General features: G+C 38.4%; 1 protein-coding gene across 20 annotated transcripts in view; it reads left to right on the top strand.

Moving 5' to 3' along the window:
* DTNA (dystrobrevin alpha) overlaps positions 1-17,255 on the top strand; it is a 484,963-nt gene that overhangs the window by 341,395 nt on the left and 126,313 nt on the right. For all 20 annotated transcript variants that reach the window (XM_078153434.1, XM_078153431.1, XM_078153432.1 and 17 more), the window contains one exon: positions 10,356-10,569. In XM_078153434.1, the coding sequence (XP_078009560.1) occupies positions 10,356-10,569 (214 nt within the window). The remainder of the gene's footprint in view (positions 1-10,355; positions 10,570-17,255) is intronic.

The raw sequence follows: 17,255 nt of genomic DNA, 5'->3' as shown, positions 1-17,255 counted from the left end.
CATTAACCACCCCTTATGGCTGCTTCTACTTCTCAGGTGAAGTCAAGCTTTCTCACCTGCTTTTCCATCTGGTGCCCAGGCACTGTTTCTTGAGCATTCTATACGCATGGATTAGGAATTTAAGCAAGGTTTGTTGTTAAGTTGAATTTCTGACCTCTCTGTTCCCTTCCAACTTGGAACATTCTATAAGTAGACTTGAACTCTCTGCCTTAGTTTTAAGATGACTCCAAGTTCTACTATGTCTTATTAGTAATTAAAGTTTACAAGAAATACTACCATTATTTGGTGATAAATTCATATGAATGGTCAAATATTATTTTTTAAGAATATATGTTCCTTGCCCATGACATGTTTCCTATTAAGCATTACTTGATGACAAAATTGTGTTATTTGTATATGTGTGTGTGTGTGTGTGTGTGTGTGTGTGTGTGTTTTACTTTTAGGACTTAAATAGACATATTGTACAGATTTCTCAGAGGCTGGGGGTGGTTGGTGTGTATTCTGACAATATCAATATGATGTGTAATGTAGAATTAAGATGAGTACAGTTTAGTAAAATATACCCACTGCCATCTAGTGGTAAGTGGTTGATTCTGCCAACTCTATTTCTTCTGTTCATCTTCTGACTTAGTTGGTCTAAGTAAATTTTATTACAGGCCTTTAAAATGCAATTTTATGCTAAAAGGTACCAGAAAGAAAGCCCAAACTTTCATTTTCCCGGTGCTTTTGTTTTTCTATGACAAACCAAAGCATTCAGTGCAGTATTATTTTGATGCTAAAGAAAGAGGAGATCCTGATGCTTTGCATTATCAAACATAGAGAAAACTTCATTAAATCAAGTTTCACTTGATTCAGAATTTTTGGTAATTCAACCATGTAGCTGAGGTCAAATGCCATGTTTTTCAAATGTTTCATATCCCCTAGAGCACCTTGAAGAGTGCTGAACACAGAATGAATAGGTGATAAACAAATAATTTATTGCTCAATGAATGGAATTCAGATGGGAGATGAGGTAAAGCTTACTTCTACTTGGAATATTCTTCCCAAATCATGCAAATGGCCACTTAGAATGAGATTACAAAAAGTCATGCTTAAAATTGCAAAAGTGGAATCAGCTGTATTGGTAGGGAATAATTCCCTCTTACCTGAGATCTTCAAGCAGAGCCTACACAAGCATTTCTCAGGTATATTTTAGAGCAAATTCTTGGTCAGATGTGAGTTTGAATAGATAGTCTCTGAGGACAGTCAATTAATCAGTCAGTTACCAGGTATTAAATGGACACTGCATGTCAGGTACTATGCTAGGCATTGAGGATAAAAGTACAAAAAATGAAATAATCTCTCCACACATTCTAGTGGAAGAGACAAGATTGTATACACACACATATGTATCTCCATATATGTGTGTGTATATGCATGTATGTGTGTATATGTGTGGGTACATATATATAAATATATATATATATGTATATACACACATACACACACACACAATATTTGAAAATTGAAACTTCTTGGTTGCGTACCAACCTAAAACTACTAAAACTGCACTGAGACTTTTAAAGCCCTCTAATATATACAGTGCAAATATAAAATGAAGAATTACATGGTGGTTAATTACAAGGTAGTTTGGGTAAGGAGGGAAGACATTAGCAATTGGGGGGATCAGGAGAGACTTCATGCAGATGAGGCTGCTTGAACTCTATCTTCAAGGAAGGGGGAGGATTCTACAGTGTAGAAGTAAGGAGAGGATGCATTTCAGGCATATTGAGTGGCCAAAACAAAGGCATAGAGATGGCAGATAGGGCATTATGTGTGAGGGACAGAAAGAAGGCAGTTTTCAATGAACTGCAGAGTACAGGAGAGGGAGTAATGTTCAACAAGGCTGGAAAGATAGTTTGGGGTTAGGCTGTATAGGACTTTAAAAGGCAATAGAAAGCTACTGGAATTGATAAGGTAGGGGAATCACATGCACAGATCTATGCCAAAGTACTTTGGCATCAGTGAAGAATGGACAACAGTAAGGCAGAGACGAGGTAGGAAGACCAATTAGTAAGCTATTACAAAAATCTAAGCAAGAGGTGGTAAGAGTCAGAACTGAAGTGTGGTGGATAGCAGTGTGAGTGAATAGAAGAGGCTATATGTCAAGGATATGAAGGTAGAAATGGCAAAATATGGCACATGATTGGATATGTAGAATGAGGATGATGTCAAGGTTATAAACCTAAGAGGCAGGAAAGATTGTGATGCCTTTGACAGAAATAGGAAAGTTTGGAAGTGGGGAGCTCTGTAGGAGGGAGCAGGGAGAAGACAGTGAGTTCAATGTTGGGCATGTTGAGTTTGACATGTCTTTGGGACATCCAAATTGAAATGTCCAGTAGGCAATTAATTATATGGGACTGAAGCTCAGGGAAAAACTGGTGCTAAATATGTAGACCTGGGAGAAAATGAGTTGGGTCCTTTCTCACCCTGAAATTCTGTGAAACAATTAATCCAATAAATCAAATGCAAGGACCTGTCAGCACATATTAACATATAATTGGTCTATATGTTATTATTCTATGCACTTGAACTCAATCTTATTGCCTTACTGTAAAAATGTTTTTATCAGTCAGACTCATCTCCCATTTAGACTGACGTAGGGTTTTTTTTTCCTTATACTGAGATTGCAGAGGCAATTTATTTTTTTCACAGCTAATTGAGAATACTTAGCTCTTTCACTATACATATTTAGAAAACTGTCACCATTGATTTGTCTTCTGTTCATAGCTTTATAAAGAATAGCAGGTTGAATGACCTTCCTTCCTCATTGTTTATAGGCATCCCTTTTACCTTGGGGAGCTGGAGATTGACAGATACAGGTCCAGTAGGTTCCACTTCATTCAGGTCATGACTAATTCAGAGGCCTCCTATGATGTCAGGGATATTGATGACAGCAATATAAGTAGAGTTTTTAATGTGTTTCCTTGTAAACTCCAAACCAAAAAGGAGTCCTATGATTTTAGAGCACCAAGGTTGACCTCAAAATTCTCCTGGATTCTCAGTCAGTCAGTCAACAAGCGTTGTTTAAGTGCTTATTATGTGCAAGCAATGTGCTAAGAAAGACCAAAAAAAAAATGGGATCTCTCTGGCCTCATGGCAAGTCCAAAAACAAAACAAAAAATGGGATCTCTCTGGCCTCATGGCAAGTCCAAAAACAAAACATATTTTGAAGATAGGATTTTTAAAAGGCCAATTTCCCTGTCCCCTGAAGGATTTTTTGCTTGTTTCTTTGCTTTTTTGATAAAGCCTAGTCAAGTCAACCTCTGCCTCAGTCTCCTATAAACTGGGAATAACGATAGCACCTACTTCTCAGAGTTGTTGGTAGAATAAAGTGAGATAATATTTGTAAAGCACTTTGCAAACCTTAAAGCAGTATATAAATGCTAATTGTTGTTGTTGTTGTTATTATTACTGTGAACTTGTCCAATATGGAATAGGAATTTGAAGTTGTTTGAGCTATCCCAATTCTTGGGAGTTGAAAGATTCCTGATTTTACATACATCTTGTCTTTCTTAATACATACATAATATTATGGAACATAGGAAATGCTTCATTTCTTATTGTGATTTTTTTTTATTTCTTTGTTTCAATACTAAAACTCATTAGTATTTTTTGTTATCCTCCCAAAATAAGAGAGATAATTGAACACTGAGGAGGACTTTGAGGAACATTACTTTTTCTTTACCAATAGCATAGTTGTTGTTGTTTTTTCTAGGCAGTATGACAGCAGATAAAAAACAGTGTGAGACAGTAGACAGCAAGCCAGCCTTGGAGTTAGGAAGACCTGGGTTCAAGTCCCATCTCTGAGTATACTAGTTGAGTGACAGACCCTGGAAAAGTCATCAACCTCTCAGCACCCTCAGGCAACTCTCTAAGACAATCTTTGCACAGTAAGTTCCTGATCTAGATTGGTAGAGGGACTTTACTCACTGGGAATTCCCTACACCAATGAAATCACAGGTCAAGTCCCCAACCACAACCACTCCCCCCCAAAAAAAAGGTACAATAGGTAAAGCTGCTTTGGAGGGTGTATTCTGATAATGGAATGCTTGTCTTTAAGCCAGTCTGACTTCCTGAAATGATAGTACAGTGATGAGAGGCAGGCAAATAAGAGGGGGAAAACAAGGGAATTTGAAAGAACTAAAGCAAATTAAATCAAAAGAGTTTTAATAAAGTGAGTGAGGTAGAACACAAGTTTACAGGTTCATAGCCCTCCCATTATTAGATAAGAAGGGCAAGACACAAAACAAGATTAATCATAAGGGATGTGGAGGCAGAGGAGGGAGTGTTCAAGGTCAAAATATATATTTACTACTTCATTGTATGAGTTATCTTTTTAAAGAATCCCTACTGATCTAAGGATCAGAAGTGAAATGATTCAGGAGATGGATGAGAAAATGTTTGAGAATACCTCCGAATTAGATAGGTTAAAGAAAAATCAATCATTTTAAAATCAGACTTTTTTAAAAAATTAACTACTTACTGAAAAAAATAAACCGTAAAGATAGCCTTGTTTAAGATATTAAAACTAGAAGATATCATATTAAACAAGGAATAAAATTAAAAGGTCCAAAGGATTTGAGATGTTGTATTCAGATAATCTTTTTCTGAAAAGTTTTACAAATAGGTCACAATAGGCCATGCACAATCGCTAACTCATTTTCTTGACAATATTTGCAATAGTCAGTATCAGTATCAAACCTGAACTACTGAAGTCAAGTTAGCTATGACATGGGCACCTAGCAATCATCCCCACATAATACCATCCTCACTCAATATATTTCTAGGCTCAGAGAGAAACATCGAAGAAATCTATATTTGATGAAAGGGACTTAAGAAATTCACACTATTGGACAGGCAAAATTATCTTAAGTACCAGGATTCACCCAAGAATATGGGAGTGAGAAACCAGGTTTTTTTTTCTGCAGAGATAGGAAGCATTTGCTCACTTTTTTGAAAGATCTTTCTAAATTGAGAAATGGTAGGATGGGAAAGGAGGTTGTCCATGGAGGAGAACAAAATGGTAAAATTCATCTTTTCCAGTGTACAAGTAAACATTTTTTAAAAAGTAAAGAGGGGCAGCTAGGTGGCACAGTGGATAGAGCACCGGTCCTGGAGTTAGGATGACCTGAGTTCAAATCCGGTCTCAGACACATGATTCACACTAGCTGTGTGACCCTGGGCAAGTCACTTAACCCCAATTGCCTCGTCAAAAAAGCAACCAAAAAAAAATAAGGAGAAAGGAAATATGATATGGTGGAAAGACTGATATTTTATTGAGCTAACCTGGCTGGGCTAGTTGGTTTGTATTTTTTAAAATCACATTATACCAAAATAGTTTAAAATTTAAAAAACATATAACCTTATTTGTTTAAAAAAGATATAAGTATCTTGTTAAATATTGCAACTTAAATGTCTTTGTTTTGAGTGCTAGATTGTCACCTTGATAAAGTTTAACAAAAGTATATGAAATGTTACATAACATATTGAAGTAGGAGTAATTTACCTCCTACTGACTTTACAAGTAATTACTTTGGTTCAATTTGAAAAGGAAAATAACCAAATTATAGTTCAGTTGTGTAATGTGACCTCAACATCAACAAAAGTAAATATATGTATATGTGTATATACCAATGACTACTGACCCCCCACTGCCTGAGAGTCAGGTATGTTAATTTTGTTCTTTCCTCAAGGTTTTTCAGTGCAGTAAGGGTGTTTGGGAATGTATAGTTGCTGCTATTGGCTGAAGCCCCCACTTTGTGTGTTCCCTCAGTTTTAAGGGTCCCCTAAACCTCAGTTCTGTTTAATCACTTAAAAGATTAACTTTTACAAAGGAATATTTACTTCAGATGTATAGTAAGAATATACATACAAACACTCCTCCCCCAATAAGAAAGAGGGAGAAAGAGAGCATAATCCTTCTTTATATCACCTCTTTCCCTAGGGAGGGGAAGGGGACTTAGTTCAGAGTTTGAAGTTTCCTATATAACTTGGTCTCACCAAGTTCCAAATATAAACCACCCCTTGCCCCCAACCCCCTCCTTGGGCTGGGCATACAGCAGCATTTGACCTGGTATCCTGCCTTCAAGTTTATTATGGCCACAGTTCTAGAATGAAGGTGGGTGGGTGGGTGGACACCGACTCCATCACATGATACAGACCAAAACCCCAAGCCCACTTTCCAGGGCTCAACGGCCTAAAGGGAGAAGAAGAAGAGAGCCATTCCCCATTACCTGATATGGTACCTAAGCTTCTGATAAACAGGACTTTCACCCTGATAGATACACTGCCAGAAACAGAGAAACTCTACTCTGAAGACCTCAGGGGCTCCATCTCTCTCCAGGATCAAGTATAAAATCCTTTGGCTTTCAAAGCCATTCATTAACCTAGCCCCCTACCTTTCTAGTAAGCTTACCCCCTTATAGCCCTACTCCCCTGCCACCATGTACTCTATGATTCAGGAACACTGGCCTCTTTGCCATTTCTTGAACAAGACATTCCATCTCCTGACTCCAGGCATTTTCACTGCCTGCCTCCATGCCTGGAGTGTTCTATCCCTTCATCTCTGCCTACTGGCTTCCCTGGTTTCCTTCAAGTCCCAGCTAAAATCTCCCCTTCTACAAGAAGCCATCCCTCAGTCCTTCCATTTTAGTACCTTACCTCTGTTGATTATCTCCAATTTATCCTGTATATAGCTTGTTTTCCATAGTTGTTTACACATTGACACCTCCATTAAAAAGTGATGAGTTCCTTGAGAAAGGGGACTATCTTTTTGCCTTTCTTTATATTCCCAATATGGCACAATGTCTGGTATATAGTAGGAGTTTAATAAATATTTATTAATTGACTTTACTAAGACTTTTTGGGCACCTTGCATAATATGTAATTACAGTTATCCCTCTACATCACAACTTTCTCTAGCATGGTTTCAATATATCGTAGACAGGTTAGCATAAGAAATTAAGTGGGAATTTTGGGGGAGTTTTGTGGAAGCCACAAACAAAACATGAAGGCCAGCAGAAGACACAGAAAAAGTTTAGAAACCACTTCTACTTGAACTAGGAAGAAAGAGTTCAATAATTGCATTGTCTTAAATTGCTGTTGTGGGCCATGTGTAAGAACACGTTGTCCTCTATCAAAAGGTGGCATGTGCCTCAGCAGTAACTCTCCATACTCTACCACTTTCCTAGCTACCACCATCTCTTGAACTGGAAAAGTCCAATTTTATGAATTTCCTTTTTGAGCCAAGAGGATAAGGACATGCAATTTCCATGTACTTCTTGCTAAGGTAGCCACTTAGGGGTAGGGTTTGCAGTATGGAGGAAGAGAGACTGTGCTCATACAAAGGTTTCTCTCCCCTTTTCCCATATTTAAGTTATCTTTTAGCTCTCTTGCACTCCTAAAGAAAGGCAAAAGGACATGCAGTCTAATCACCTCACTTTTATTGGCCTTCACAAAATTGGTTATTCTTTCCACCAAAGTCTACCCAATCAAACATGTAGGCCAACTACTTTATCCTGGAACTAACCACAGTCAAACACTTTATCAGTTGTATTTTGTTTTCTTTATAAGTCGTTAATAGGTGTGGAACTCTCAATATATTATCCTCTGAGGATTGGTATGGACTCTTAGAAGTTCCAGTCATTGACTCATCTCACAGTAAGCTCATTGAATTGATTCATGAACTCCTTGAACAACTCCCATTTAGAAATAATTCCCATGAAGATGTTTACTAATTTAGGTATTGGATACATAAGGCCACAATTTGAAGGTATCTAGTTGTAGATTAATTAGAAGATAAATCCAAGAGAAAGAATATAACATAGTGAATTTTTTGCCAGACCTGGAGTCAGGAAGACCAAAGTTGGACATCTACCTCTGACACTCACTAGCTTGTGACCATTGGTAGGTTATTTTACCCCTCTGAGCCTCAGATAATTTATCTGTAAAATGAAGATAATAGTACTCACAATAGAAAAGCTAACTTCAGAGTCAGGAAGAAAGAGTCCACACCATGACTTCCAATCCTTCAGCTTCTCCCTTAGTACTCCTACGTATTCACCCTTGCACCAGCTACACTTTCCTCTTTTCTCCGTCTTCACCCATTGGCAAACGAATTCAACTTTTCACTGACCTCTTTTCCAGAGCCCTTAGCCCCCATATTGTATCACTCATCTCGCCCTTGCCAAGCCTTAGTTTTGCATCATTCCCACCATCTGTTGCCTTCATTTCTACATCTATGATATTGAACAAAGGTGAATAAAATCACAAATCCATGATGATTCATCCGATACAAATGTATGTTATATAACCTCAATTGGGCCGTCAATGCTGCAAGGAAATCCTTTTACACCTCCCTAATAAACTCACCGTCCCACTCACCCTAAACCTTTTCCAAATCTTTTTAACCCTTCTCAAATTTGTCATGGCATTTCCTCCCCTCACCCTTTCAGCTGAGAACCTTGCCTCATATTTTACCAAAAAAATTGAGGTCATTTACCAAAAACTTTCTCCTCTCTCCTTATCTCACATCACTCAGATGCCTTGTCACCTATGTCCTTCAGCCCTGTCTTATATGAAGAGATGGCCCTTCTCCTTGCCAATACAGACCCTTCTACATGCACAAGTGATCTCATTCCATCCCATCTTCTCCAGAAGATCACCCTCCTCTGTCATCTCCATTGTCTTATCTTCAATCTCTCCCTATATAATGACTGCTTCTCCACTGCTTACAAACATGGCCATGTCTTCCCCATCCTCAAAAAACCCTCACTTGATCATGGGTTCCTTCTAGCTACTTTTGTGGCTAAATTCCTTGAGAAGGCCATTTGCAATAGAAATCTTCACTTCCTTTCTTTTTACTTTCTTCTTAACTCTCTACAGTCTGGCTTCTAACTTGGTCTTTCAACTAAAACTACTTTATTGACAATGCCTAATAATCTCTTAACTAGCAAATCTAATGATCTTTTCTTAATCATCTTCTTTCTTGACTTCTCTACAGCTTTTGACATGTCGATCACCCTGTCCTTGAAACCTTCTCTCTAGGTTTTCAGGACATTACTCTCTTCTAGTTTTACTTCTACCCATTTGACTGTTCCTTCTCAATCTCCTCTGCCCCCAACACCACATACTCTATAATACAGTCACATTGGCCTCCAGATATTTATTGCAGCTCCTCAGACAAGACAGTCCATCCTCCAACTCTTGGCATTTTCACTGGCTGTCCCTCATGCCTCTCCCTTCCTCATCTCCACCCCTAGATTTCTCTGGCTTCTTCAAGTGCCACCTAAATTCCCATCTTCTACAAACATTTTCCTAACCCTTTTAATTCCAGCACCTTTTCTCTGTTGTTGTTGTTGTTCAGTCGTTTCATGCCTCTATTTGGGGTCTTCTTAGCAGAGATACTGGAGTGGTTTGCCATTTCCTTCTCCAGCTCATTTTACAGATGAGGAAACTGAGGCAAAATGGTTAAGTTACTTGCCCAGGTTCACACAGCTAGTAAGTGCCTGAGGCTGGATTCAAACTCACAAAGGGGGTCTTCCTGAATCCAGGCCCAGGACTGTATCCAATATGCCACCTAGCTGCCCCTCCCTCTGTTGACTATCTCCAGTTTATCCTGTATTTCCAATGTATCCTGTTTTCCATAGTTGTCTGCATGTTGTCTCCCCCAATAGACTAGGAGCTCTTTTAGTCCAGGAACTGTCTTTTGCCTTTCTTTGTATCATCAGCCCTTAACACAGTCCCAAGCACATATAAATGCTTAATAAATGTTTATTGACTTACTAACCCCAAGATGGTTCCCTAGATTAAAAAACCCTGTTTTAGCTATAAAACAAATCTTTACACTGGCTGCTCTGTTGCATACAGAATAAATTAGAGATAATTAACAGAAGGAAGGTGTTAGCATTAATGAGTATCAAACAAGAAGGGAGCTTAAAGGTCTTCTGATCCCAACTTCATAACCTATGTAAGAGTCCCCTCAACAATATCCTGAACAAGTGTTCACTTAGCCCTAGCATAAACACTTCCACTGGTCCCATTCCATCTTTAGACATCACCAGTTATCTGACATGCCATTGGCCCTAAGAAGAGAGACAAACCCCAGACTCTGGAAGGAATAGGAGTGAAAATGAGAGCTTGAGAGAGAAAGAACACATCCTGTGTTCTTTAACAGGATGCTGTGGAATAACACTAAGGAAGTAAGGAACTTGATCCCTGAAGGAACCTACCACAGTTGGAAAATTTGGTAAATATTTTCTAAAAAATTGGGGTTTTTTTCATGAATTTGATGAATCTCCTTTGATTACATACAGTACATCTGGTGGACATTTGGAATGTCATTGAAGCTCTGAGGGAAAATGCCTTGAACAGCCTAGACCCAAATATAGAACTAAATGTGGCCCGTCTGGAGGCTGTGCTTTCAACCATCTTCTACCAGCTCAACAAAAGGATGCCGACCACCCACCAGATCCACGTGGAACAGTCTATCAGCTTACTGCTCAACTTCCTGCTTGCAGCCTTTGATCCGTAAGTTCCCTCACCAGTGGGTTTTAGTTTTCCCTCACTGTTCAATCTTTTCCCGTGTGTCAGGTTTGTTGCCCAAAGTAACAGATTAAAAGACATGTCTTTCTTTTCTCCTGCCTAAACTGATGCCAATTGTAAAAATAGTAATATCTGACATTTATATCGTGATTACAAAGCAATTGCAACATACTGTTTTATTTAATTCTACCAACCCTGTGAAATGATAGAGGTTTTGTAAATATCATCATCCCCAGTTTTCAAATGAGAAAACTGAGGCTTAGAGAGGTTGAGTGAGGTAAGGTTATAAATTCATTTGACAAAAGGTACTACTAGGTGCAATTCAGAAAACACATAAATGTCAGTGCTCTCTCCATATTCAGTCCTTTTTCCATTATACCACATTGTCAGAGAAGTTTATGGATTTGAGAGCAAGACAAAAACGTCTGTGGAAATATGGAAGTGGAATATCAACTAGGAACAAACACTTGTATTTCATGAGGTAAACTTTAAAAGTTCCTAGCGTTCTACCTAGATGTTTTAGGTGAATGCTCAGAGGAGCTATAATGTCATCAATGGGGGGAATGGATGGTGTGGGAATCCCCCAAAGTCATGTAGATCAGAGGTGTCAAACACACAGCCTGCAAGCATTGTGTCCAGCAACACTCCCCAGTTCAGAAGACCAAACTAGATTAAAATGTAATTGGGAAATATTTCACAAAAATGAAAATATAATAGAACATAGATAATGTTATTTTGTGGTTTTCTAAGTCTATGGGGACACAAGGATCCTTATGTGTGGTTTAATGGCCTCATTTCTATTTGAGTTTGACTTCACTGATGTAAATAAATTACAACTCAACAATGACTTCATTAATAAGTCTTTAGGAATTGTTTGAAATAAATAGAAATTGAATGACTTGTCTAGGGTCACACAATATCAATGATGAAATTTGAACTGAAGCCTTCAAGTCTAGCATTCTATCCACTATACTACCCTACCTCTCTAGACTAAAGGCTGTATAACATGTAAAAATAATATGTGACTGCCTGTTTGGAGTGTGAGTTAAGGAAGCATGGTAAACTTTCCTATCAGCAAATTAACTTTCCTATCTGTAAATTCCCATGTTCATTGATTTTTTTTGTCTAAAATAATGAAACTTACTCAGAAATTCATGGAAGAAAGAGGGAAGGATTCTTGGTGACCTTGGTGATGGTGACCATGACATGTTAAAAGTCTATACGATGATTGGTTTCACACACCATCTGTGAAACTGGCCTCCTTCATTTATATTCATACTTCATAGATTTATAGAATTTGAGAACTGAGAAAAACTCTAGTGATCATCAAGTCAAAACCTCATTTATAGACAAGGGCATCGAAGTCCAGAAGGGTGGTGTACCCCAAGTCACGTAGCTAGACAGTAACAAAGATGGAACTAGAACTCTGTTTTTCTGATATGAATCCAGGACTATTTACAATACTACACACTGCCATGATATTTAATGACAGAAAATGGAACATGGAGTATACCCTAAATCCATATGATGACCCTAAAGTTTTAAGGAGGATCTTTCAAACAACCCCTTACCTTTCCGTATTCTACTTGCTGCCTTGTATGGTAAAATAGAGATCCTTGGAGGCAAAATTTCCACCACCTCATCTTGAGAAACACCTAAGGTTTTGCTTGATTCAGATGTGTACACAGAGCACATAAGGGTATTGTGATCATTGCCAGAGGGAGTGTTCCAGCTTGATTTTTATTCCTTTATCCACTTACAAAAGCAGCCAACTGACTTCCAGCTTCATAATGCAGTAATGAGGTAATTACTGTTCAGTTAGACCAATGTATGCTACCTTCATGAATTCATATTTTGAGGAATACTTAGGTTGAAAATAGCAGTTTCAAAATAAGCATTTCACCCCAGCTTGAGAGTCTCCTTGCTTAGTATTGTGTACCCTTCAGAACAAGATCTACTGGTATAATTTAGTCTCCATGGTAACAGAGTGGTGGGGCAGGGAGAGAAGGTGGTTGGGTTGTTGCACATGACAAGGCAAAAGAATGGAGCCAAGCTATGGTACTGCTATAGCAGCCTTCCACTCCTGTCCTCTTCACAGCAGTAGTCCAGCATCCCTGGGTCACGTCACCGCTGTCTCCAGGGTGCTTATTTTGATTTTGAGTTCTTTATTAATGTGATGCAACAGGGAATGGAAAATGTAAATTTCTGTTAAACCTTGAATTCATGCCATAATGACAGTTGTCAGGAGCCAAAATGGAAATCCCCAACCATACTATGAGTAAGTGGTAACCACTGCACAGATGTGGGCAACAGACAATGAAATGGAGTGTGTGTGTGTGTGTGTGTGTGTGTGTGTGTGTGTGTGTGTGTGTGTGTGTATGCTTAGAAAATAATACCCTGAGAGGTAAGGGATGGGAGATACAGGGACAGAACTGGCTACCTTACTGAATCTTTCAAAAGCTAGGGCATACATTTTTTAAAAACCAAGCATTTATTTATATGTTTTCTGAAAAGTAAGAACTGTACAATCCATTTAAATAATTTTAAAGGTAATAAGGAAAGCTGTATTTCTGGAACATCTCTAGGTGAAAAGGAATTCAAACACACATGCACACAGAAAATTTCATTTCCTTATCTACTTTTTTTATATATAAAATACTAAGTCAGCTTTCCCCTCATATACCTTCCCAGTTTACCACTACATCATGAACCAGATGGACCTAGCAATAGATTGAATTGCTGAGGACAGGAAAGTGTGAAAGGAGGTAGCATGCAAGAATAAAAAAGAGACAAAAAATATGGTAAGCTTTTTAGTTACAGTGACTTGGAAAATGGTGGTGCCATTAACTGGGCAGCTAGCAGATATTCAGTGATACTACTCTAATGGCACAAAGTGAAGAGGAATTAAGAAGTCTCTTGATGAAGGTGAAAGAGGAGAGTGTAAAAGCCGACTTGAAGCTTAATGTAAAAAAATAAAAACAAAAACTAAGATCATCACAACTGGTCCCATCATTTCCTGGAAAATAGAGAAAGAAGAAATGGAAGCAGTGTCAAATTTTATATTCTTGGGTTCAAAGATCACTACAGATGGTGACTGTAGCCATGAAATTAAAAGATGCTTGCTCTTGGAAGGAAAGCTATGGCAAATCCGGACAGCATACTAAAAAGTAGAGACATCACTTTACTGACATATGTCTATATGGTCAAAGCTATAGTTTTTTCCAGTAGTAAATGTATGGTTGTAGGAGTTGGACTATAAGGAGAGCAGAGTGTCATAGAATCAGCACTTTCAAATTGCATCGTTGGAGAAGACTTCTGAGAGTCTCTTACACAGCAAGGAGATCAAATCAGTCAATAAAATTAATTGAGGATGTTCCTTGGAAGGTCAAATATTGAAGCTGAAGCTTAAATACTGTGGCCTCCTAATGAGAAGACGGGACTCTTCAGAAGATTGAAGATTGAGAAGATTGAAGGCAAAAGGAAAAGGGAACAGCAGAGGATGAGACAGGTGGTTAGAGTAATGGAAACAATGAACATGAATTTGGACAGACTTTGAGAGAGAGTGGAGGATTGAAGCGCCTGGGGAGTTATGGTCCATAGGGTCACAAAAAATCACATGTAACTGAACTGAATAACAAAGTGCAATTGACGGAAATAGGATAGTCAAGGAGAAAAACTGATTTTGGGGTTGGGGAGTTGTTTCTGATCTTGGAAATAAATACAAAAACTTGTGGTTAGAGACAGGAATTTCAGTGTTAAAATATCTTGAGGATGAAACCATTCTGAATTATGTCAGACAGAATATGGCTTTACTATTGGGTGGATTAGACATGGATCATAGAATCACAGAATTTAGAGCTGAAAGGGACCTCAGAGATCATTTAGTTCAGCCCTTTCATTTTATAGATGAAGAAACTGTGGTTCAGCGACATTAAGTGACTTCCTGAGGATCTCGCAGGGACTTAAACACACCTGCTCTGACCCCAGAGTTGGTATAGTCTCTACCATACCACAGCCTTGCTTCACTTGTGTTGAGATTTGAGACAGTTAGTTTGAAGGGTTACCAACATATGTTTTAAAATTCTTGGATCTTCTAGTGAAAAATGAAGTGGAGGGGAAGACTGTGAGCTAAGCACTGAAGTCTCTGAGGAAGATGGGAAAACAACATGGAATTCAGCAGTGATGGACATGGCAAGAAAATTAAAGGGAAAATGGAAATCCCTATAGCTTCAAACCACCCCCCCCCAAAAAAAACCCCATGACTTTTTTAGGAAGCTGATCGAGTTCAGGTATATATACATACATACATACATACATACATACATACATACATACATACATACATATATATATACATACATACATACATACATACATACATACATACATACATATATATATCTATATCTATATCTATATCTATATCTATATATATATATATATATATATATATATATATCTCCATGATCTTTGGCTGCTTCTTTTTAAATTAATAATTATTGTAATTCTCTGAGCTATTTTAAATGGAGAAACACCATTGGTTTTATATATATCCCAAATTCTAATCCTTTTCACTTTACTATCTTTAGATATCCTTGGAGAATTGAATTGGAAAGATATATTTGTAGTGAATCAAATGGAGTGGTATTTAATTTGTTGTGTTATACTTAATTTAACAGAGCCTAAAAGTTCAAACACATAAGCCTTATAAATGCTACAGTAGAGAATATAAAATACCTATACAGTTCCCTCTGTTTTAGCTCTTACTTCTTGGGGAAGCATTTAAGCAGACATTCCCCACTATGGAATCCCCAGTTACCATGAAAGATACCTTAGTATTTTTTTCTCTAAATGAGTAAGGGCAGGAGAACCCAGGTACTCTAGCCCAAACCCTTCTGCCTTTCCAATTCTAAAAGGCTCTGATGTATTTTCAGAGCCAAGATGTACTGTAGAGCATATAACGGTTTCTGCGTGTGCCTATGAAAGTGACTACCCTAGCAGTACATTATCTGTATGGAGTTCTCCTGAGAAACCTTTGTCTGCTCACTTTGGTGAATTTGTGTGGATGTCTGAAATCAAAGGAGAAAGAGACAGTATTCTACAAAGGCCAATTCTTTCTTTTTGTTATCGGTACGACTGAACCTATCAAACACCCCATGACTACTTAGCTGATGCCTTTTCAAACTTCTCTCGAATTCTCAATATCCAGGTAGAATTCTTCTTTGGTAACTAAGACTTGGCTGTGATGGATGATGCTTTGTTTGAGAGTCCTTCATGTTCCTGAGATAAAATAATTTCACTGAAGAAGTAACTTTATAGTTACAGTAACAGTTGAAAGGAGTGGATGTTTGCCTTGATCAACCATACCATATAATTTAGGATGTTTGGGGTGGGTGGGTGGAATGTTGGACTTAGAGTTGGAAAGACTTGTGTTTAAGTCCTTCCCCTGGCTCTCTCTGTGTGAACATATCTAAGATACCCTCTCCAGCCTCAGTTTCCTCATCTGTAAAATGGGGATAATAGTAGCACCTACCCCACAGAGTTGTTGCAAGGCTCAAGTGAGATAAGATATGTATGTAAGGTACTTGTATATAATGGATGTACCACATTGTATAAAAGCTTAAAGCATTGTAAAGGTGTAAGCTGCGGTTAGTATTAGGGAAGAATGATACCTTCAAAAGGCTGGTGGATTTTGGAAATGCCATCCAAATTGATTTTACAAAGAAGTTAAATATCCCAGGAATTCTGCTCAAGTTCATGAAACTCCCTGGGAATAATTTAGATACTTTGGGTAGGACTGCAAATTCTTTAGGTAATCACTTGGCAAATGACCACTGTGGGTCATTAAATGGCAGTGGTCTCAGAGGAATTTGAGAGAACGATTGTTGCACCCCCTTCCACAAACTCCTCTGTCATCTTAACATTAACTCTGTCAAGTTAGGCTAAAATTTCTCACTGTGTGTTAGGTATACTGAGAATATTTATTTCACACCTGCCTTTCTGCTTTCAAGGGAACACTTTGGATCAGACACAATCAGAGATTACTTGAGATGGAATGGGGTGGTTTATAGGGTAGTGAGTTTCTTGTCATTGAACTCATTCAAACTAAGGTGAAGCCCTTGTCCTGGTTTTGTAGAAGGGATCCCTGCATGAGATGAAAGATCTGTCACCTCAAAGGCCCATCATGAATTTTGACAGGGATCTTGTTAGATCCAATATTTGACATGCTTGATTCCTGCTTCTAGGCATCTTGTCTCTAGGACAGTGCTTTCCAAAGCCGAGGCCATGCATCTCCTCAGAACTGTAACATGACCCCAAGGACATGTGATCAGCCAGTCAGAGAGCAGAAAAGTAGGTCATATCCTGCCCTTCCCAAGTAGGCAATCATGGACTTGTCTTCAAAACAATTATACCACCCACTACTCACAATACTGCTTGACACTCCCCAACTCATCCACTCCTACCACTGGGCTATTATGGGTACACCCACACATTAAGATAACCAACATAAACATGACATAGACACTTGCATCAATTGCCCAAGTAAAATTTTCTACCTATCTGCACCTCCCCCCAGCATTCCACCCTCCCCCCATGACCTCATTGCTACAGCAGGTGCCAGGCAATGGCCAGTGAGTGAGTATAAGGATTAATCATGCCCTCCACCCCCT

Source organism: Phascolarctos cinereus, unplaced genomic scaffold (genome assembly GCF_003287225.1).
Source record: "Phascolarctos cinereus isolate Bilbo 61053 unplaced genomic scaffold, phaCin_HiC Scaffold_4;HRSCAF=312, whole genome shotgun sequence".
In the NCBI taxonomy this organism is placed as follows: domain Eukaryota; kingdom Metazoa; phylum Chordata; class Mammalia; order Diprotodontia; family Phascolarctidae; genus Phascolarctos; species Phascolarctos cinereus.
Note: the sequence above shows the minus strand (reverse complement) of the source record. Positions and strands in the feature narration are given on the sequence as shown.